Genomic DNA, 24,816 nt, shown 5'->3' on the forward strand with positions numbered 1-24,816 from the left:
TATTAAATCATATTGTGATATGCATGTCTCTCCAATCAGCAACATGTGACTTCCCTTATGCTTTGGGGAATTTTAATCATACACAACCACACAGTGATTTGCTCTGCAAGTTTAACCCAACTGTCCGGCCACCACTAATCCTCTAGTTTTTGTGTCCTCTGTAGTCAAGCTGCCCTGTTTTTATTAAAGCTATCATCGGTGAGTCATTGTGTGTCTGAGCCAAGCTGTTTGTGCTAGTTCGCTCTGGTTGACACACCTATGAGCTGCAGACACACCCATTCCCACATTTCTTTGTATCCGACTGCGCTGAGCTTCCACAGCTCCATGTCAGGCAACTCATTTGTTTACAATAACATGCAACCGATGCACCGCATAGGTTTGTCCTTAAAACGCTGCCCAGGCCGGCCCCTCACTACAGCAGGCCATACATTTATATACAGTATTACGGTACTTCATTCCTAACCTCATTACTGCAAGGAAAATATATAGTTGTATATAAATAGAGATGAAAATTAATTGTTGTTGATAATTGTTCCATTAACAAATGAAACTGCATTCTCTTCATACATGTATTTTAGAGTATGTAAATCTGACTAGGAACATTTAGACAGACCTAGGATATACAGTGACCTAATTTGCACTCAGTTCAGAGCAGAGTAACATTACGGAGCTACAGAAAACTAAAGACTTTATTATGTAGGAGCGCTTTTTGTTTATTGATTCTTACTTTTGTTCTATTTTATGCTGTTATTTTATTGTTTTCAATTCGCCTGTGAAAGTGCTATACAAATAAACTTTACTGCACAAGTATAGTAAAGTTTATTCATGTTGCGCAAGTATAGTAGTTTGTTTGTACTACACAAGTATAGTAAAGTTTATTTGTACTACACAAGTATAGTAAAGTTTATTTGTACTGCACAAGTATAGTAAAGTTTATTTGCACTACACAAGTAAAGTAAAGTTTATTTATACTGCACAAGTATAGTAAAGTGTATTTGTACGGCGCAAGTATAGTAAAGTTTATTTGTACTACACAAGTATAGTAAAGTTTATTTGTACTACAGAAGTATAGTAAAGTGTATTTGTACTACAGAAGTATAGTGGTTTGTTTGTACTACACAAGTAAAGTAAAGTTTATTTGTACTACACAATTAAAGTAAAGTTTATTTGTACTACACAAGTAAAGTAAAGTTTATTTGTACTGCACAAGTATAATAAAGTTTATTTGTACTACACAAGTATAGTGAAGTATATTTGCACTACAGAAGTATAGTTAAGTGTATTTGTACTACAGAAGTATAGTAAAGTGTATTTGTACTACAGAAGTATAGTAAAGTGTATTTGTACTACAGAAGTATAGTAAAGTGTGTTTGTACTACAGAAGTATAGTAAAGTGTATTTGTACTACAGAAGTATAGTAAAGTGTATTTGTACTACAGAAGTATAGTAAAGTGTATTTGTACTACAGAAGTATAGTAAAGTGTATTTGTACTACAGAAGTATAGTAAAGTGTATTTGTACTACAGAAGTATAGTAAAGTGTATTTGAATAGCTTGCATGACATGACCTGCTCCTCACAGTAGCATGACTTTGTTTACAGTTTTGTAAAACCACAATCTCCATGTTCCACTAAATACCTCATGAGGTGTTCAGTGCCTGTTATTACCATAGCCCTAATAATCATGTACTTTAAATATGCCTCAAATGGCTGGCGTCATTATCAAAGTTAAAGGGTATCTGAGCAGAACAGTCAGATTTTTAAATAAATAATACCCGAGAGGCAGCTACTTTTCATCAAGCAATAACAGAGCTTGGTACAAAACACTCACGCGCATTAACATTGAAAAACCCAACCACATCCGATAAGTGAACAATATATATAAAGTAAGGCGTAGGCAGCAGGAAAAACCTTTCACCCTGACAATTTCAAGTCCCTAAACATACAGTGTTTAGTGAGATCCGTTCATTATGTCTATTGCTGGTTTGCAGATCATTCCAGGAAGAAGGTGCAGCAGAACTGAATGCCTTCTTTCCCCAGCTTATTGACACTGGGAGGAGACAAGCCGGTGTCCTCCTGAGTCCTGTGTGAAAGTGTTGCCGGACAGGAGGACGCAGCCAATATGTAACTGCTGACAGCGTCATGAATCACCAGTAATGCTTTGTAAACACCAAAGTAGTAATTACTTCACATAAAATCAAACCAGACAATGTCTTAATAGTCCTCGCATAATTAGTCACGGCCACGCCCACGCAATACTTTAATTATTGTGAACTTCTTTGTGCCAGTTATTACTTTTAGACAGTAGGCCTCCAGTTGCTGTAAACACAATTTTAGTGACTGTGAAAGTGCCTGAATGCTGGGTGCTTGATTACCGAGGGCTTGTTATCCCACAGTAAACTTCTGGAAAAGCCCTGCAGAAAAGTTGTTGAGCAGTAGACAGGTATAACAGGCATCCCGCTGTTTACACACGCTCACATCACAGGATTTCAGGAGGCACTACGTCTGCTTTTAAAACGGTATTTCAAAGGTCCTTGGCTCACGGCAAACAACATGCAAATGGCACAGAGCAAACAGGTGCAACAGCAAAACTAATGAAAGAAGGCTAATGAGTTTTGTACTCGGTCGAGAACATACTGTATCTGGAGGTCTGGATCTACTTAAAGGGATATTTCAGGATTTTTGACATAGGGCCTCATTTCCTAGTTTTCCAGAGTGTTGCTTATTTATGGAGATATTTTTTTTCGTAATTCATGCAGTTATTATATTTGGAGAGTTTCGTGGTTGTAGGCTAGTGCTAGGCTAGCACATTTCTATGGTATCAGCTAGCCTGCATTAAAAACAGTCTGACTCACTCCACAGTGCACCTGAGGCAAATCACTTAAAACGCCAGACTAACCATATAAATGTCTGTGTCGATAGAATGACTTTTGGAATATAACTGACCTTGCATCACATGAATGATCGCATTTTGAGGGACTATTTTCAAGCAGATCACTCTGCCGCTGCGTAGCTTACAACCACGAAGCTGATGCAGCTCAAATATAAGGTATTTTAAATGCAAAATGGTTAAAACAATTCTATCGACAGACATTTATATGGTTAGTCTGGCGTATAAGTGATTTGCCTCAGGTGCACTGTGGACTGTTTTTTAATGCAGGCTAGCTGTTACCGTAAAAATACTCAAATATAAGAACTGCATGAATTACAAAAAAATATCTCCAGAAATCAACAACACTCTGGATAACTAGGAAATGAGGCCCTGTGTCAAAAATCCTGAAATATCCCTTTAACCTCTTAACCCCCACCTGAACCAAGCATATTTTCTCCTGTTTGGCCTTTCCCAAATCTAAAAGCTTCTTGAAAATAGTGGAAAAAATGGGCCGAAAATGCGAGAAAATGCACTCTAGGTTAATATGCTGTTCTGACGGTTTATTTGAGGTTAATGTATGCAACTTTTTTGACCTCATGTGACATTACGTCTATCTTTTATCTTTGAAGCAGTTGTTGTCAATAAATATGGAGCGCGTTCATGTCATGTGTGTGCTTTGTTGGCAGAACATTGAAAGCATGTAGAGACAAAGGTCGTAGTCCCTGAGCCAAACTGAAACATGAGCTTTTATTGTACTTGGGTAACACTGATAAAACAAAAAGTCTACCATTCGGTTTTTTGTAAGTCTGAATATTTTACCATCCAAAAATGTATGTTTAAGTTAAACCATTTGGACAAACATGCTGATATCTCACCCTTTTTTTTTTTCTTTTTTCTTCATCCGTGAAGGATTGTGTATTTGGTTAACTTTTTAGGCATTTTCCTCAAGCACATCCTCAACTGGGGCCCTCCGCGGGAAGCTGTAGGTGGTCCCAGGACAGCGGCGTTTGGACCACTCCCTCGCACCGGTCACCTCCTCTTTGGCTTCCCTCCCTCTTCCCCCCGCTGCAAACCAGAAGCCCTACCCAGATCCCTGCCCAACCACTCGGCTCAGCCCAGAGGAGCAGCTCAGTGCGCAGTGAAAAAAGAGCAACAGGCAAAAATCAACAAAGGGGAGGGAGTCCAGGAGGCGGAGGGGAAGGAGGAGGTGAAAACGCCCTGGAAATTTTGATAGAGAAATAGGAAGACTTGAGAAAAGTAAACCAGACTGCACGGTTGACCAGTCTTTACGCACTAAACTTGGGTGGAAGGAAGAGGTTTTTCAGGGATGCTCAAGCAGAAGTAAGGCTTCGAGGCGCCTCAGCTGCGCACAGGTAAAGAAAACTTTTTAAAGCTTCACTTGCAGCTTGAATTTCAAACTTTTTGTACTGTGTGTGTTACTATTTTCAGTGTCCACTTTTCCTAACAGTAAAAAAACAAAGTAGTCCATGACATAATGAGACTAAATACATGTCTCTTTTATTAGTGTTATTTGAGTTTGTAGAAAATGTGCCCGCAATGCTTGTTTGGTAAGCCTAAGATATATAGATACTGTATGTCCTTTGTCTAAAAGTTACAAAAGAGGTCATTTGGATAATGTGACTGTAATTCATCATAATCCAATTTAAATCAAGCTTTGGATGAGAGGTGGGTGTGTACTCGCCATCACATGAAGTGGTTGCGCACTTCTCTTTTATGCACAAGGAAGGATACCAACAGTTAAAAAAGACACAATTATACGTCATGTTTTGGATGTGAAACTAGAGAGAAAGTGAGTAGTTGTGTAGAGTCAATCCACAGATTATTTGTATAGTGATTTGAATTTGATGCTACAGGAGTCTTATTTGCATCCATGCTTTCACTAGTGAGTTTTCTGGACTTGATAGCTTGAAGTCTTGAGTTTAGGAACTTTATGATCTTGTTTTTCCCCCCTTTTTTCTTTTACTGCCTCCTTTAAAAACTGGAAGGTTCAAAAAGTAGACATACTTTTCTGTGCCTGCAGCAACAGGCTTGGGTGTGGATTCCTCTTGTTCAACGCCTTCCACCCCCTTCTTTCTCTGCTCCCTCCCATTTTGCTGTGCTGTCTCTGTACAGAGGCACACCCTTTATGGCAAGAAAAAAAAAAAGGGCGATGCTGCGAGCATGCTTGGGACACCCATCTCAGTCGGTTCCTTACTGAAAAGGATATTTATCCGTCTATCAAAAACAGTAACCCAAACTAAATACTGTCAAGCTTATGGGGGACAGTGAAGGACTCGTCTATATGAATATTACTTATTGTCAAAGCATGTACAGTATATTTCACAGTCTTGCTTATATTTGGTATGAGCTGATGATTGCTGGCAGAGCAGAGGAGTGAATTGGGGAGTCAGAGGAGAAGTGTGTGAGAGAAGGGGGAAGGGCGGGTGAGGAGGGGAGTAATGGAATGTAGTGGTTTGGAAAGACAAGCTAATTGAAACCAGGGCTGAGCTGTAGTATATACAGGGAAGCCAAGACCACTTGGCACTTTTGGGAGAAGAAAGAGCAAAAGAGTAGCAAAAAGGTCTTGCAGCATTCATCACACACTATAGTGTACAGCCCTTCTGAGATCTCCATTGCCTTGACCTAAAAGAAAGAAAGATCATGCTTGGTTGAGTGTTGTTTGTAAGTTCAACAAACTTCAACCCGCCACACCCAAGCGCTGTCTCTTTCATTTTTGGCTTCATTTTGCACAGCTAAGTGGCTTGCAGCTGTAAATGTCTGGCATATTTTGGACTTCTCTTGTCAAGGTGATTGATTGGGACACAGGCTGCTTGAAGAACCAAATGGTTACACATGTTTTTTTTTGCCTTTTGAGCTGTAGGTGCTTTCACTATATTATTTTCAGGCTTAAAAGAGGGGTTTCACTTGAGTGTGCTATTGACTTTTGAAAGGTCATTTTGTAGTGCATCAGAAACATAGAGTCAACAGGAGGAGGCACAGCTAATAAATATGTCACGTATATCATCAGAGCAATGAGCACAGCGGATTACGTTTACAAGGCTGCCTGGGGGTATAAGACAAAATAAATGATTTGTCCTTTTGCTGCAGCAAAGTTGTCAGAATTGTATACATTTTGGTCTGCTGGTCAATCCTATGAGTTTCAAGCCATTGAAATAGCTTCTTGGTGTTAAGATAATAGATATTTGTCAAAACCTCCATTTGTTTTGTTGTCTGGCAGCATGTACAGGCCTGCAGCGCTACTGGTTTGTGCCATTGTTAATCTGAAAGCCTACAGCACACTTCCTTTGCAGTTTCCTGGTTTGGTGTTTAGAGGGTGGCTGGTGAAAGGAGGGACATTACGGAGAGGCCAATAGGGAGGATAGCATAGTACAATTGCTTAATTGGCTAATGTGTTTAGTGCAAGGTCACCTAAGGACAAAGTTTTAGAAGACCCAACTTGGAAGATAAAAAACAAAACTCGTGTTTAGTTTGCCAGTAAACATCTGTGCACTGTGTGATTTTGTAAGTCTCTTGAGGTAATCCACCCTGCCACACCCTTGTCATCTTTCCAATACAGCTTTGAAATGTTTCAGCATGTCTTCACCCTGTTTGCACTGACTATGATTAGCCCTGTTTTGCTGTTGAGAAATAGTGATTTGGGAGACCTGTTGATGAGGTAGTAATCTCCCCAAATTCCCCAAAAGTTACACCCATAAGAAAGCACAGCATAGACCGTTCAATAACCTTTGGCTAATTCATTGTATTAGGAAATAACTTTCATTGTAAATGATGGTCCCTTCTAAAAACCTGACACTTCTCAAGCTTTAACCTCCACAAATTGCATTGGGTTGCCAAGAGTGTGGTATGGCATGCAGCATCTGTTACAACACTCTATTTAGAATGAGACTCTAAAAATGTCAGGGCACTGATGCATGGAATGTAAATGTAGAAATACGTTAGGCTTTGTTTGGGTCTGCTTTATCTCCTGGTAAACATTTTAGTGGGATTTTTCTTACTATCCTACACACTTGAATCCATAAACAAATCTTCATTCTGTGTGATATAAGGACATTGCCCAACATAAAGCACTGACAGTAAATGTCTGAGAACGGTTTAAACTTTTGTGTTTTGAGGCGGTTCTTTGTTGAGCAGTGAACATTATTCAGTATATAGTAGCTGTAATTTTCTCTTTTGCTTGTTTTGAATTGTGTTGAAAAATCGCTAATTATATATGTAGAGTTTCAAACCAATTTGAAATAATATGTAACTCTTAATTTCAATAAAACTCATGTAATCAATCAATCAAACTGCAGTGTTCGTGAGCACACAAAATAAATGACAGAGTTTTAAAGGTTTAGTTCAGTTTTTCCGCTGTATGCACTAAAGCTGCCAAGATTACAACAGTTTCGGCAGCAGACCAGTTTGGCGTCAGTGGGCAGGATTTTTTTCTGCTTTGTGGTTTGGTTAAGGACAACGAAGAACAGGAGTAAGCAATTTAATTTGATATGCATTCTTTTTCTGTGTGTCACATCGTTCTGGGTACCAGTAAACAACGCAAACTCAGTAACAACTGGAAACATGCCGGCAGGGGGCAATATTGAAAATATTATTTTATTTAGGTACCATGTTTTACACACACACAATGTGTCTATAAAACAACATGAATGGCACAAGAATATATACCAAAAGAGGCAATAATCATATAAATGTGTGCACAGTAGTGTAAAGTTAGGTTTCGTTTTTCTCATTGTACAGCAGAGCTTGAAACTTTAGGCAAAATAAAACTGTCTATAAAAAAACATGCATGGCACAAGAAAATACCGAAAAGGCAATCGTTATATAGTTAAATATGTGCACTGATAATTGGTGACCGTTCAGCACAAATTACGATATTTTCCTGAAAAGTGGAAGAAGGCTATGACTTACGAAAAATGTGACAGCATTGACAACAAGACAAACACAATAATATTTGCCTTTAGAGCACACTGGTAAACCAGTAGAAGCTCAACAAGGGATTATCCAAAACATGGCACCGCGACAAAGATCAATTTTGGAAAAGTGAGCACTCATTTTGTATTATTTTTGGTATAAATTCCTTCAAATGGATGTTTTGTTATTCTTGTTTTTTCAAAGACATTACATACTTTGTACTGCTTTTGTTTAGTTAAAGGGACTATAGGGAGTTTAAAAATGTTAAAATGATGTATTTTCCTCCCCCTACATGTTACAGCCATGTCCTAAGGTGTAGAATGAGCCCAGACCTGTTCACCACAACTGCCTAAAATCCTGTTTTGCACTGTCACTCTAAAAGGTGTCACTTGGGGTCTGAAGTGCCGTCATGCACGGGCTTAATATAGAAGGTGCAGTTACACATATGGCCTGAGGTGGCAGTAGTGAGTATAAAATGGCCAACTTGCATACAGCCCCTTTAAACCAACTTTGAAAAAAAATCTCATAAGAAAAATCTTATGAATGTGTAGTGGCAGGGTGACCGCTCTTACTGTGTATTCATTTTCTCATCTACAGCAGAGCTTGTAACTTTTTTTTTTTTTTACTGCTGCTTAAAGGGACTATAGGGAGTTTAAAAATGTTAAAATTATGTATTTTCCTCCCCCTACATGTTCCAGCCATGTCCTAATGTGTAGAATGAGCTCAGACCTGTTCACCGCAACTGCCTCTAAAATCCTGTACGGTCACTCAAAAATGTGTCACTTCGGCCCGAATTGCCATCATGCATGAGCTTAATATAGAAGGTGCAGTTACACATATGGCCTGAGGTGGCAGTAGTGAGTATAAAATGGCGAACTTGCATCCAGCCCCTTTAAAGAGACTAGATGCAAGTTGGTTATTTTATGCTCACTACTGCCACTTCAGGTCTTACGCGTAACTGCAGTCTCTATATTAAGTGCATGGCGACACTTCGGACACGAAGTAACAACTTTTTGAGTTACAGCGCAGGATTTTTGAGGCAGTTGTGGCTCGTTCTACACATTAGGACACGGCCGGAACATGTAGGGGGCGGAAAATACTTAGTTTTCACATTTTTAAACTCTGTATAGTCCCTTTAAGTAGGATATTCAGCTCTAAACATGAAGTTGCATGTGAGATGTGATCAGGTGCGTGCTGGGACATCACTTTGGCCGGGGACTTTTATTTTTTAAACCAGCCCACATGTCGGTTCTCTCTCTTTTCACATAGGCCGCTAGCTTTGAATTATACCAATGAAAAATATATTTTTAAGGCACTTTTTATACATTGATCACAACTGCCTTTCATTTTCTTTTTTTTTTGCCTCACCTGCTGTTTTGTGTCCACTTAGTCTCACGAGTTATCTCCACTGGACTGCACCAACTTAAACTAACTCGCAGGGGTGTTCAACTTAACACTCTGCGTCACCTCAGTGTCCTATGGCCTCTCCCTGCTTCAGCACAATTTATTTCTGATTTCTACACCTCAGTCATTATTTGATTGACATTTGTGTCACATCATTTATGTCTAAAACTGTAGCCCAGGTCCCTGCTGCAGCGCAGTTAAAGCCTTTGGGCCTGTAATAGCTGTGAGAGTCCATTATTAATAGATTTTTGTTTTCTGGCGGCCCAAAAGTACCGCGGCCCACCGACTCTCCCGATGACCCAGCATGCCTTTGGATCATGTGATGCTGCTTTGTGCCAGCGTTGTTTTTCTGTTGCACTTATATAAGTATATAGAGTATAAGTACCGCTATCAAAAAGCTGGTATTGTTTAACTTCTTAACCCACGCCTTAAGCAAGTGCATTTTCTCCAGTTCAGCTTTACCCAAATCTAAAAGCTCACAGTCTATAGGAATGTGCATATTTCCCATTGTCACTTTTGAAACTTTTTTTCACCATCACTTTTTTTGTTGGGTTTGTCACGTTTTTGTCGCTCTTGTTGCATTTTCATCCTTATTTTGGTCACTTTTTGTTCCCTTTTCCTGTTCTACGTTTTGGTCTCATTTTTGGACACTTTTCCTTAAAAAACCTTTTGGATTTTGGTAAAGCCAAACTGGAGGGGATGTACTCGGTTCAGGCGGGGGTTAAGGGGTTAAAGACATACTGCATAACATTTTGGACTCTACTGTTGCCAGCAAAACAAAACATGTTCCTTGTGACGAGATCGACTCAGTGCACACAGCAGACACAGTGAAGTGGGTAATCAAAGAATGTACTTGGATGAGGACCAAACCTATCTGTGTCATATTTAGCTGCCTTTATTCAGCATCTCCATGGAGACGAGCGAGAGACATCCCCGCTCCCAGGAACATAACTGTCAGGTCTGAGGAGAAGTGAGCTGATCACAGTAAAGACACCTGTATTTTTTATGTAGGTATTTTTCAACTATGAAAATATCTGCAATCAAAGAAGTGTTTTTATTTTATTCTACTGACTTTAAGTACTGGTATTAAAAAACAAAACAGAAACAGAAAGAACTATAACGAACCCCATTGTCAGATATACCCACCCTATCTTTGTTGAATCATGTCTTTCACTTGACTGAACTGAGATAAACAGAGAAGCGTGTGTTTTGCAGTTTGCAGCTTATCTGACCAGTCACTCCTGATATATTATTTTTTACTGCGGTCTTTCATGTGTTATAATCAAGTCAGAGCACTTACCACTGCTTTCCTGTTAAGGCAGTAATAAGTGTCACAGTGCTATGTTTTCTCCATTCAACAATGATTGGCTCATGTTTCTTAGTGTGTGTTGCTACAGTGAACACTTCAGGCACATGGAACAATAAACATGACAGTGGGGGAGCGTTGCATCAACTCTGTGTGTAGATGGAGACTTAAGCCGAATTCACACATGCACATGTGTGAATTCACACGTGCACATGTGTGAATTCGTCTGGAAATAGATGCTTGAAGTGAAATGAAAGATGCATGTTGCAAGTTGTGAATGCCATATGACTTATTTGCATTTATTCCTGACTGTGAGGTTGTTGTTTATTTGAGCATAACCTGAAGCTCAGGCTTGTGGTGGGCTGCCTGCATGGCTGTGTGGGGTAGGCAGTCAGGCAGGGCGCAGAAAGGGAGGCAAAGAATAGAGAAAGAGGACATTTCTTTTGAGTTAGTCACTGTGGGGAGAGGCTGGGCTCCAATCCAGCTGGCCTGACGGCTCTATCAAGGAATGTGTGTGACTCGGGGCCTGGGTGGGGCCATCACTGTGCTGCTCCTGTGCAAGCAAAGCTGAAAGACCTCGAGATGTGATCTGCCTCATGGAGAGTGTTGTGGTATTTCTACTCCACCATGGCATGTGTTTTCATTTGCAGTAATGGAGACCACGTTCCTCCTCATGCTCGGCTGTGTTTTGTTATTATTAGGGTGCGATGTGTCTTTGTTAGCATACATTTTAAATGCATAAACAATACAAAAAGGATATTTTGTAAATAAAACCAATATTCAACAATATTCCAAACCTTTATGCTAATACTATGTTCACACAGAGCTACGCAATTGAAATGAATGTAATATATTTAAAGAGAATTTTTGTTAATAAAATGACACTGCTGAATGCTTTTAACATACAAATTCTACATCACAGGCGTGTCTTGTCTGCCTGTCATTCATCCCTTAGCTCAATTACACTACATGCCATTTTGATTAATACTGCTTTGCAACCAGCTCAGGTATATGGTGGTGAAAGTGTACACAGCTGTTGTATGTCATGCACAAACAAAACCCCTTACCCGTGCTTATGTGGCTGATGAAGTCTTTAGTCACTCACTTTTTCTTTAAATGTCTCATACGTCAACTGAAAATGTTGCTGTAAGGCACATTTCTCTTATTTTGTTCGATGTCAAGAGTTATAGGACATGTATATCACACAACTTGTGAAGAACATGTATGTGTAGCACTTCACAGAGCCAACAAACTTATGAGTATGAGTGGATTTATGTACTTCAATGACAGCTGTAGAATAATTACTGGGCATGGTCAATCCCACCATTGTCTGAGAGTTAATTATTGCCCAGTTATCAGACAGTGATGTGTCATGATACAGAAGATAGAGGCTTGCGTTTGAGTCAAGTATGGTGGCAGTGTGGTGTCTCTGAACTCTGAATTCAATGCAAAATCTTATGGCTACTTTTTCTTTCCTTCCAGAAGTCAAGAACTCAAGACGCAAACTTTCAGAAGAAACGCCTTGGCACTGCTTGAGCAATCCAAGGTAGGTTTCAAAAGTTTTATATTGTCCTTATCAAGTGTCATAACAATCCTTCATGTTGTTAACTCACAATTTTGTGTCTGAATGCGGCAATGTCTTATGAACCTGGAAAACCGCAACATTGTCTGTGAGCTGTGAAAGGTCTGCCTTGACGAAACACGATGCTAGTCTGCCCCTTTCCCTCCCCCCTTTGTTGTTTTGACCACCTGTTCTGCATGAAGGTCTCCCCACCCCACCCTTGCCCCTCACTTTTATGAACAACTCTGTGAGAAACCAACCAAGCTCATGCTGCTTTAAGTGTTTTTGGTTGACAGCTGTAGGCAATTTATTCCCTCGGACAGACTGTAGAGTTGTGAGAAGAAGAGGTTATCAGCGTATTGTGACCCTGAAGGGAAAGACAGAAATGGGAATGGGATATACAATGGAGACAAAATTTCACAGAGGCAAGCACGTTAAGCAAATTCTAAAACCCATGGAGAGTGACCTGTGGTTTACATACATGTATTAAGATTAAAGCTCCCGCTGGCCCAGCATTATGGCTGACAGCCTAGAGGTTCGGGTATATTCGGGTATATTGGTGTCATCGTAGAGAGTTACCTCATGGCAAAACCAATTTGCTAAATATCTCGTCCTGCTCTTCATCCCCTTCCATGCTGCAGAGTCTTATCACTTAGCAGAGCTCTGTCAATCGAGCATCAGTCTCACTTGTTCTTACGGGCAAAGGAGCAAACCAACAACAACAACAACAACAACAACAACAACAACAACAACAACAACAACAACAACAACAAAAAATTGTAATTTGATTTGAGTCTAAATACAGTGATTGTTCTAAAATGCTACTTCATTCTACATATTGAGAGTTTTAAGCAATTCCTAATGATGAAATATTTATAATACCTATACCAAATTCTGCATTAACAAAGATAATGTAAGTACAAATAGGCACATTCTTACTTGCATAAACACCGGAGATCGCAGTGGTTTTCTTTAGGCTATGGGATGGCTATAGACACAACTCAATTTCCAAAACACTGATAAGTTGTGGTGTTTGGATGCCACAGCTGTTGGTTTGAGCTCCACCTAGTGTTTAATGTTGTTCCCTGCATGAAACAAGGCTATAACTTGATTTTGTTGTGTTTGTAGTGAAACCAAGGCTGACTTTTAAGCACACTCAAGTCAAAGAAAAACAAAAGACAAGAAAAGGTATTAATTCTCTCTCTCTCTAACTCTCTCTCTCTCTCTAACTGTCTCTCTCTCTCTCTCTCTCTCTCTCTCTCTCTCTCTCTCTCTCTCATCGTGCTTAATTTTTATTAACAAAGATAATCAAATTCTTGCAGATGGCAGACGACGAAGACACCAGAGAAGTATTGTTTCCGGACTGGGAGGGTCCGGATAAAACTGGTCTGACCCTTGAACAAACAACTCAAGGTGAACTTCTTGTCAAGGAAGTTAAAGGAGAGTCACCGGCAGCACGATCCGGAAGGGTTTACGAAGGTAAGAATACAGTTTGTCAGTTATCTTATCAATAAAGAGTTTTGTGAATTTTACCTTCTTTCTAATAATTCATTTTATTTTATTCCAAAGGTGATCAGGTTGTTGGTGCTACGATCTACTTCGAGAACATGAGCTCAGAAGAGACAGCAGACTTACTGAAAACACTGAATCGACATAAAGTTGGTCTGAAATTACAAAACAAGGACAAATCCCCTCTTTGCTCACCATTGAGATCACCGTGTCGGTCACCAATGGGCACTTTGACATGGGAGGGGAGTCCACGCTTTGGAGCTACAAGTCCTGACATTCTCCTTGTAAGTTATCAAAATAAAAAAGTGTGTTGTACATTAGCAAATTACAGAATATAAAAAAAAGTTTTATTTTATATGTCCAAACAGAGCGGTGATGATGAGGACTACAAGCGAATATACACAAAAAAGATCAAACCAAGGCTGAAGTCTGAAGATTTAGCTGAAGGAGTTGACGTACGGACAGAGAGGCACAGCAGCACAAGTAGCGATGGAAGCACAATTACAACAGTCACCCGCCGCATTACTACCTACACTGTGGATTTCCCTCCTGGTATAAGTGAGCATGAACTTTCAAGCTCTGAGCACAAAGGGCTAAGACCAGATTCAGAAGATGCTTCTTCCCAAATCACAATACCACATGACAACCTTGCAGGTAAAACAGATGACGGAGATATGAGGATTTCCTACACTGTCCCACAAATTAGTTCAGGCGATACTAGATGGGGCACTGGTGGTGTTTACACAAGAAGTACTCTAAGACAGGGAGACGCAGCAAGTTGTACAGCTCCATCATTTGAACTAGGGCACAGTGGGAGTGGAAATCTAGAGGATGGGGACACACAGACAAAAACAAACATGACGCTAAGTGATGGTACAAACACTGGTAGTAGGGTTGTCAAAATAGAAAGATTGAGAAGTGAAAATGTAATTTCTGTTGGTGAGAATGGAGGGTCCATCAGTATGTCTGTCCCTGGGAAAATACAGATAGCGACACAAGAAAAGGGCAAAACAAACAGGACAAATGTTGAAACTGACACAGACAAGATGACAGATGTGAGTCGAATTAGAATAGCAAAGCAGCAAGTAAAAGGAACTTTTCCTGATGTTGGTTTAATGGGTGATGCAGTTAGCATATCTGACGCTGAAGCAAGGAGTCCAGAGTTAAGTTTACATGGAGAACAAAATATACACTTGTCAACAATAGCCATGAAACCTTCAATAAGTGATAAGGAAACTAGTAAAGGACAGGGAGATAAAATATCAACAGTAAAAATGTCCACATTTGCCATCAAAAACCAAAAAGGGAAAGGCCCAGATGTTGATTCAGATATTCCAAATACTGATCTAAATATTAGATGTCCAGATGTTGATGTTAAAATATCAGATGCTGACAAAGAAAAACGTGACGCAACACTTAAAATGCCATCAATTACTCCGTCAAGCTTCTCAAAGAAAAATATAGATATTGCCATGAAAGGTCCAAAATTAAAAGATGACATTGAAAGAAATATCGAAACATCTAGTATAGAATTTAAAGGACCATCAGTTGACATTAAAAGGCAAAAAGTTGAAATTGGAACAAAACAAATGACTTCTTCTAATATCAAGAGTCCTAAAACAGACGTTTCTGATGTTGATTTAACTCTTCAAAAAGCAGGAGTTGACTTGAAAACAGCTACGGCTAATGTGACCATTCCCAATGTTGAAGGACTCAATGGGAAACTTACAGGCACACATCTGAAAGGCCACATGAAAGATGCTAATATTTCAGTTACAACAAATAAAAGTGAAATCCGGGTCGCGGAGGGTGATATTGCATCAGATGTCAACAATGATGGTGAAAAGGCAGGATTTAAAATGCAAAAAATAAACGTTTCTTCTTTTGGAATCAAAGGTTCAAAATGGGATGGTGATGTGAATGTTGAACTTTCAAAGACAAATTTAGACTCAAAGGTACATAAAGCTGACACTGAGAGACCAACTATTGATATGAAGGGACCAAAAGGAGGAAGTGAAATGACCAAAATCACAATGTCCTCTTATGACATAAAGGGTCCAAAAATAGAGAAAAACATTGATATAAATCTTCAAAAAGGTGGTGTTGAAATTGGACCTGATGGAAAAGTTAAAGGACCAAAAGTAAGTTTACCTTCCATTACTGGTACCAAAACACCAGATTTGGAGATGAACCTAAAAGGTCCTAACATGGAAGGAGACGTGGATATATCAATTCCAAAAATGAAAGCTGATTTGAAAACGCCTTCATTTGGCATCAAAGGTCATAAGTTGGAGGGCTCAGATGTTGATATAAGTCTTCCAAAAGCTGAGGTTGACTTAAAATCACCCAAGTTGAAAGGAGACATAAATATTTCAGGCACAGAAATGAAAGGTGAATTCAAAGTTAAGGAGGTTGAACTTGAGGGAACAGATGCCATGAGTGATGGCACAAAAGCAGGATTTGCAATGCCAAAAGTCAAAATGTCCACATTTGATGTTAAAGGTTCAAAATTGGAAGGTCTAGATGTGAAAGTTGACCTTCCAAAGGCTGCTCAGGAAGATAACATAAAGGGAAAATCATTTGATATTAAAGGACAAGGTGAAATAGAACAGCCCAGAATGAAATTGTCTTCATTTGACGTCAAGGATGTACAATTTGAGACACAAAAGGTTGATGTTAATCTTCCCGCTGCTACTTTTGAAGGACCTGGCAGAACATTGAAGGTAACAAAATATAATATATCATCCAGTAAGGGTCCAGAAAGAGCAGATTTGGACATGAAACAAAAAGGTCCCCAGTTGGAAGGAGATGTTGATGTGTCAATTCAAAGAAACAAAGGTGAATTCAGTTCCCTAAATGTTGGAGTACCAGATATACACACTGATGGCGCTAAAGGAGATTTTAAAATGCCAAAAGGGAAAATACCATCATTTGGCATCACAGTGCCCAAAATGGGAGGTCAAGATGTTGATTTAAGTCTTCAAAAAGCTGAAGTTGGCATAAACGTACAGAAGATGGAAAACGCTGATATTTCAATTCCAAAGATCAAAGGAGAAATCATTGCACCCGAGGTTGATGTTGAAGCACCAGATATCAACATCGAAGGCTCAAAAGGAGGATTTAAAATGCCAAAAGTCAAAATGCCTACCATTGGCATCAAAGGTCAAAAAATGGAAGGTGCAGATGTTGACACAAGTCTTCCAAAAGCCGAAATTGACGTAAAACTACCCAAATTGAAGGGGGATATTTTGGGTCAAAAGATCAAAGGAGAAATCAGTGCACCCAAAGTTGATGTTGAAGTACCAGATGTTAATATCGGAGGCTCAAAAGCAGGATTGAAAATGCCGAAAGTCAAAATGCCTACCATTGGCATCAAAGGCCAAAAAATGGAAGGTGCAAACGTTGACACAAGTCTTCCAAAAGCCGAAATTGACGTGGAGGGGGATATTTCGGTTCCAAAGATCAAAGGAGGAATCAGTGCACCTAAAGTTGATGTTGAAGGACCAGATATTAACATCGAACGCTCAAAAGGAGGATTTAAAATGCCAAAAGTCAAAATGCCTTCATTTGACATCAAAGGTCAAAAAATGGAAGGTCCAGATGTTGACGTTAGTCTTCCAAAAGCCGAAATTGACGTAAAAGGACCCAAATGGGAGGGTGATATTTCGGGTCCAAAGACCAAAGGAGATATCAGTGCACCTAAAGTTGATGTTGAAGCACCAGATATGAACATCGAAGGCTCAAAAGGAGGATTTAAAATGCCAAAAGTCAAAATGCCTTCATTTGACATCAAAGGTCAAAAAATGGAAGGTCCAGATGTTGACGTTAGTCTTCAAAAAGCCAAAATTGACGTGAAAGGACCCAAATTGGAGGGGGATATTTCGGGTCCAAAGATCAAAGGAGAAATCAGTGCACCTAAAGTTGATGTTGAAGGACCAGATATTAATGTCGAAGGCTCAAAAGGAGGATTTAAAATGCCGAAAGTCAAAATGCCTACCTTCAGTATCAAAGGTCAAAAAATGGACGATCCAGATGTTGACATTAGTCTTCCAAAAGCCGAAATCGACGTAAAAGGACCCAAATGGGAGGGTGATATTTCGGGTCCAAAGACCAAAGGAGATATCAGTGCACGTAAAGTTGATGTTGAAGCACCAGATATGAACATCGAAGGCTCAAAAGGAGGATTTAAAATGCCGAAAGTCAAAATGCCTTCATTTGACATCAAAGGTCAAAAAATGGAAGGTCCAGATGTTGACGTTAGTCTTCAAAAAGCCAAAATTGACGTGAAAGGACCCAAATTGGAGGGGGATATTTCGGGTCCAAAGATCAAAGGAGAAATCAGTGCACCTAAAGTTGATGTTGAAGCACCAGATATGAACATCGAAGGCTCAAAAGGAGGATTTAAAATGCCGAAAGTCAAAATGCCTTCATTTGACATCAAAGTACCGAAAATGGAAGGTCCAGATGTTGACATGAGTCTTTCAAAATCCGAAATTGACGTAAAAGGACCCAAATGGGAGGGTGATATTTCGGGTCCAAAGATCAAAGGAGAAATCAGTGCACCCAAAGTTGATGTTGAAGGACCAGATATTAATATCGAAGGCTCAAAAGGAGTATTTAAAATGCCGAAAGTCAAAATACCTTCATTTGACATCAAAGGTCAAAAAATGGAAGGTCCAGATGTTGACGTTAGTCTTCCAAAAGCCGAAATTGACGTAAAAGGACCCAAATTGGAGGGTGATATTTCGGGTCCAAAGATCAAAGGAGAAATCAGTGCACCTAAAGTTGATGTTGAAGCACCAGATATGAACATCGAAGGCTCAAAAGGAGGATTTAAAATGCCGAAAGTCAAAATGCCAACCTTCAGTATCAAAGGTCAAAAAATGGACGGTCCAGATGTTGACATTAGTCTTCCAAAAGCCGAAATTGACGTGAAAGGACTCGAATGGGAGGGTGATATTTCGGGTCCTAAGATCAAAGGAGAAATCAGTGCACCTAAAGTTGATGTTGAAGCACCAGATATGAACATCGAAGGCTCAAAAGGAGGATTTAAAATGCCGAAAGTCAAAATGCCTTCATTTGACATCAAAGGTCAAAAAATGGAAGGTCCAGATGTTGACGTTAGTCTTCCAAAAGCCAAAATTGACGTGAAAGGACCCAAATTGGAGGGGGATATTTCGGGTCCAAAGATCAAAGGAGAAATCAGTGCACCAAAAGTTGATGTTGAAGGACCAGATATTAATGTCGAAGGCTCAAAAGGAGGATTTAAAATGCCGAAAGTCAAAATGCCTACCTTCAGTATCAAAGGTCAAAAAATGGACGGTCCAGATGTTGACGTTAGTCTTCCAAAAGCCGAAATTGACGTAAAAGGACCCAAATGGGAGGGTGATATTTCGGGTCCAAAGATCAAAGGAGAAATCAGTGCACCTAAAGTTGATGTTGAAGCACCAGATATGAACATCGAAGGCTCAAAAGGAGGATTTAAAATGCCGAAAGTCAAAATGCCTTCATATGACATCAAAGTACTGAAAATGGAAGGTCCAGATGTTGACATTAGTCTTCCAAAAGCCGAATTTGACGTAAAAGGACCCAAATGGGAGGGTGATATTTCGAGTCCAAAGATCAGAGGAATCAGTGCACCTAAAGTTGATGTTGAAGGACCAGATATTAACATCGAAGGCTCAAAAGGAGGATTTAAAATGCCGAAAGTCAAAATGCCTTCATTTGACATCAAAGGTAAAAAAATGGAAGGTCCAGATGTTGACATTAGTCTTCCAAAAGCCGAAATTGACGTAAAAGCTCCCAAGTTCGAGGGAGATATTTCAGTTCCAAAGATCAAAGGAGGAATCAGTGCACCCAAAGTTGATGTTGAAGCACCAGATATGAACATCGAAGGCTCAAAAGGAGGATTTAAAATGCCGAAAGTCAAAATGCCTACCTTTGGCTTTAAAGGTCCAGATATTGATGTTACTCCTCCAAAAGCTGGTGTTGACATAAAAGCACCTAAATTGGAAGGAGACATTGCAATTCCAAAGATCGAGGGGGAAATCAGTGCCCCAGAGATTGATGTTAAAGCACCAGATATTAACATCGAAGGCTCAAAAGGAGGATTTAAAATGCCAAAAGTCAAAATGCCTTCCTTTGACATCAAAGTACCGAAAATGGAAGGTCCAGATGTTGACATAAGTCTTCCAAAATCCGAAATTGACGTAAAAGCTCCCAAGTTCGAGGGCGATATTTCAGTTCCAACAATGAAAGGAGAAATCAGTGCACCCAAAGTTGATGTTGAAGTACCAGATATTAACATTGAAGGTTCAAAAGGAGGATTTAAAATGCCGAAAGTCAAAATGCCTACCTTCAGTATCAAAGGTCAAAAAATGGACGGTCCAGATGTTGACATTAATCTTCCAAAAGCCGAAATTGACGTGAAAGCACCCAAATTGGAGGGGGATATTTCGGTTCCAAAGATCAAAGGAGATATCAGTGCACCCAAAGTTGATGTTGAAGCACCAGATATGAACATCGAAGGCTCAAAAGGAGGATTTAAAATGCCAAAAGTCAAAATGCCTACCTTTGGCTTTAAAGGTCCAGATATTGATGTTACTCCTCCAAAAGCTGGTGTTGACATAAAAGCACCTAAATTGGAAGGAGACATTGCAATTCCAAAGATCAAGGGGGAAATCAGTGCCCCAGAGATTGATGTTAAAGCACCAGATATTAACATCGAAGGCTCAAAAGGAGGATTTAAAATGCCGAAAGTCAAAATGCCTTCATTTGACATCAATTTACCAAAAATGGAAGGTCCAGATGTTGACATTAGTCTTCCAAAAGCCGAAATTGACGTAAAAGCTCCCAAGTTCGAGGGAGATATTTCAGTTCCAAAGATCAAAGGAGGAATCAGTGCACCCAAAGTTGATGTTGAAGCACCAGATATGAACATCGAAGGCTCAAAAGGAGGATTTAAAATGCCGAAAGTCAAAATGCCTACCTTTGGCTTTAAAGGTCCAGATATTGATGTTACTCCTCCAAAAGCTGGTGTTGACATAAAAGCACCTAAATTGGAAGGAGACATTGCAATTCCAAAGATCAAGGGGGAAATCAGTGCCCCAGAGATTGATGTTAAAGCACCAGATATTAACATCGAAGGCTCAAAAGGAGGATTTAAAATGCCAAAAGTCAAAATGCCTTCCTTTGACATCAATTTACCAAAAATGGAAGGTCCAGATGTTGACATTAGTCTTCCAAAAGCCGAAATTGACGTAAAAGCTCCCAAGTTCGAGGGAGATATTTCAGTTCCAAAGATCAAAGGAGGAATCAGTGCACCCAAAGTTGATGTTGAAGCACCAGATATGAACATCGAAGGCTCAAAAGGAGGATTTAAAATGCCGAAAGTCAAAATGCCTACCTTTGGCTTTAAAGGTCCAGATATTGATGTTACTCCTCCAAAAGCTGGTGTTGACATAAAAGCACCTAAATTGGAAGGAGACATTGCAATTCCAAAGATCAAGGGGGAAATCAGTGCCCCAGAGATTGATGTTAAAGCACCAGATATTAACATCGAAGGCTCAAAAGGAGGATTTAAAATGCCAAAAGTCAAAATGCCTTCCTTTGACATCAATTTACCAAAAATGGAAGGTCCAGATGTTGACATTAGTCTTCCAAAAGCCGAAATTGACGTAAAAGCTCCCAAGTTCGAGGGAGATATTTCAGTTCCAAAGATCAAAGGAGGAATCAGTGCACCCAAAGTTGATGTTGAAGCACCAGATATGAACATCGAAGGCTCAAAAGGAGGATTTAAAATGCCGAAAGTCAAAATGCCTACCTTTGGCTTTAAAGGTCCAGATATTGATGTTACTCCTCCAAAAGCTGGTGTTGACATAAAAGCACCTAAATTGGAAGGAGACATTGCAATTCCAAAGATCAAGGGGGAAATCAGTGCCCCAGAGATTGATGTTAAAGCACCAGATATTAACATCGAAGGCTCAAAAGGAGGATTTAAAATGCCAAAAGTCAAAATGCCTTCCTTTGACATCAATTTACCAAAAATGGAAGGTCCAGATGTTGACTTCAGTCTTCCAAAAGCCGAATTTGACGTGAAAGCTCCCAAGTTCGAGGGAGATATTTCAGTTCCAAAGATCAAAGGAGAAATCAGTGCACCCAAAGTTGATGTTGAAGTACCAGATGTTAACATCGAAGGCTCAAAAGGAGGATTTAAAATGCCAAAAGTCAAAATGCCTACCTTTGGCTTTAAAGGTCCAGATATTGATGTTACTCCTCCAAAAGCTGGTGTTGACATAAAAGCACCTAAATTGGAAGGAGACATTTCAATTCCAAAGATCAAAGGAGAAATCAGTGCCCCAGAGATTGATGTTAAAGCACCAGATATTAACATCGAAGGCTCAAAAGGAGGATTTAAAATGCCGAAAGTCAAAATGCCTTCATTTGACATCAATTTACCAAAAATGGAAGGTCCAGATGTTGACATTAGTCTTCCAAAAGCCGAAATTGACGTAAAAGCTCCCAAGTTCGAGGGAGATATTTCAGTTCCAAAGATCAAAGGAGGAATCAGTGCACCCAAAGTTGATGTTGAAGCACCAGATATGAACATCGAAGGCTCAAAAGGAGGATTTAAAATGCCGAAAGTCAAAATGCCTACCTTTGGCTTTAAAGGTCCAGATATTGATGTTACTCCTCCAAAAGCTGGTGTTGACATAAAAGCACCTAAATTGGAAGGAGACATTGCAATTCCAAAGATCAAGGGGGAAATCAGTGCCCCAGAGATTGATGTTAAAGCACCAGATATTAACATCGAAGGCTCAAAAGGAGGATTTAAAATGCCAAAAGTCAAAATGCCTTCCTTTGACATCAATTTACCAAAAATGGAAGGTCCAGATGTTGACTTCAGTCTTCCAAAAGCCGAATTTGACGTGAAAGCTCCCAAGTTCGAGGGAGATATTTCAGTTCCAAAGATCAAAGGAGAAATCAGTGCACCCAAAGTTGATGTTGAAGTACCAGATGTAAACATCGAAGGCTCAAAAGGAGGATTTAAAATGCCAAAAGTCAAAATGCCTACCTTTGGCTTTAAAGGTCCAGATATTGATGTTACTCCTCCAAAAGCTGGTGTTGACATAAAAGCACCTAAATTGGAAGGAGACATTTCAATTCCAAAGATCAAAGGAGAAATCAGTGCCCCAGAGATTGATGTTAAAGCACCAGATATTAACATCGAAGGCTCAAAAGGAGGATTTAAAATGCCGAAAGTCAAAATGCCTTCATTTGACATCAATTTACCAAAAATGGAAGGTCCAGATTTTGACATTAGTCTTCCAAAAGCCGAAATTGACGTAAAAGCTCCCAAGTTCGAGGGAGATATTTCAGTTCCAAAGATCAAAGGAGGAATCAGTGCACCCAAAGTTGATGTTGAAGTACCAGATCTTAACATCGAAGGCTCAAAAGGAGGATTTAAAATGCCAAAAGTCAAAATGCCTACCTTTGGCTTTAAAGGTCCAGATATTGATGTTACTCCTCCAAAAGCTGGTGTTGACATAAAAGCACCTAAGTTGGAAGGAGACATTGCAATTCCAAAGATCAAAGGAGAAATCAGTGCCCCAGAGATTGATGTTAAAGCACCAGATATTAACATCGAAGGCTCAAAAGGAGGATTTAAAATGCCGAAAGTCAAAATGCCTTCCTTTGACATCAATTTACCAAAAATGGAAGGTCCAGATGTTGACTTCAGTCTTCCAAAAGCCGAATTTGACGTGAAAGCTCCCAAGTTCGAGGGAGATATTTCAGTTCCAAAGATCAAAGGAGAAATCAGTGCACCGAAAGTTGATGTTGAAGTACCAGATGTTAACATCGAAGGCTCAAAAGGAGGATTTAAAATGCCGAAAGTCAAAATGCCTACCTTTGGCTTTAAAGGTCCAGATATTGATGTTACTCCTCCAAAAGCTGGTGTTGACATAAAAGCACCTAAATTGGAAGGAGACATTTCAATTCCAAAGATCAAAGGAGAAATCAGTGCCCCAGAGATTGATGTTAAAGCACCAGATATTAACATCGAAGGCTCAAAAGGAGGATTTAAAATGCCGAAAGTCAAAATGCCTTCATTTGACATCAATTTACCAAAAATGGAAGGTCCAGATGTTGACATTAATCTTCCAAAAGCCGAATTTGACGTAAAAGCTCCTAAGTTCGAGGGAGATATTTCAGTTCCAAAGATCAAAGGAGGAATCGGTGCACCCAAAGTTGATGTTGAAGCACCAGATATGAACATCGAAGGCTCAAAAGGAGGATTTAAAATGCCAAAAGTCAAAATGCCTTCCTTCAGCATCAAAGGTCCAAAAGTTGAAGGTGCAGATATTGATATTACTTCTCCAAAAGCTGGTGTTGACATAAAAGCACCTAAGTTGGAAGGAGACATTGCAATTCCAAAGATCAAAGGAGAAATCAGTGCCCCAGAGATTGATGTTAAAGCACCAGATATTAACATCGAAGGCTCAAAAGGAGGATTTAAAATGCCGAAAGTCAAAATGCCTTCCTTTGACATCAATTTACCAAAAATGGAAGGTCCAGATGTTGACTTCAGTCTTCCAAAAGCCGAATTTGACGTGAAAGCTCCCAAGTTCGAGGGAGATATTTCAGTTCCAAATATCAAAGGAGAAATCAGTGCACCGAAAGTTGATGTTGAAGTACCAGATGTTAACATCGAAGGCTCAAAAGGAGGATTTAAAATGCCAAAAGTCAAAATGCCTACCTTTGGCTTTAAAGGTCCAGATATTGATGTTACTCCTCCAAAAGCTGGTGTTGACATAAAAGCACCTAAATTGGAAGGAGACATTTCAATTCCAGAGATCAAAGGAGAAATCAGTGCCCCAGAGATTGATGTTAAAGCACCAGATATTAACATCGAAGGCTCAAAAGGAGGATTTAAAATGCCGAAAGTCAAAATGCCTTCATTTGACATCAATTTACCAAAAATGGAAGGTCCAGATGTTGACTTCAGTCTTCCAAAAGCCGAAATTGACATAAAAGCTCCCAAGTTCGAGGGAGATATTTCAGTTCCAAAGATCAAAGGAGGAATCAGCGCACCCAAAGTTGATGTTGAAGTACCAGATGTTAACATCGAAGGCTCAAAAGGAGGATTTAAAATGCCAAAAGTCAAAATGCCTACCTTTGGCTTTAAAGGTCCAGATATTGATGTTACTCCTCCAAAAGCTGGTGTTGACATAAAAGCA

General features: G+C 39.6%; 1 protein-coding gene across 1 annotated transcript; it reads left to right on the forward strand.

Moving 5' to 3' along the window:
* Positions 1-4,019: 4,019 nt before the first annotated feature.
* On the forward strand, positions 4,020-24,811 carry LOC306963561 (uncharacterized protein; the record flags this gene model as incomplete). The annotated part of the gene is made up of 9 exons (XM_079557135.1): positions 4,020-4,243; positions 11,992-12,055; positions 13,199-13,258; positions 13,393-13,549; positions 13,640-13,863; positions 13,948-16,248; positions 17,020-17,389; positions 19,532-24,687; positions 24,797-24,811. Exons 4-9 carry the CDS (start codon positions 13,393-13,395, stop codon positions 24,809-24,811), a joined length of 8,223 nt encoding a protein of 2,740 aa, XP_079413261.1. The 5' UTR covers positions 4,020-4,243; positions 11,992-12,055; positions 13,199-13,258.
* Positions 24,812-24,816: the final 5 nt, after the last annotated feature.

The sequence above is a fragment of the Gobius niger genome (assembly GCF_951799975.1).
Source record: "Gobius niger genome assembly, chromosome: 5".
Taxonomy (NCBI): Eukaryota; Metazoa; Chordata; class Actinopteri; order Gobiiformes; family Gobiidae; genus Gobius; species Gobius niger.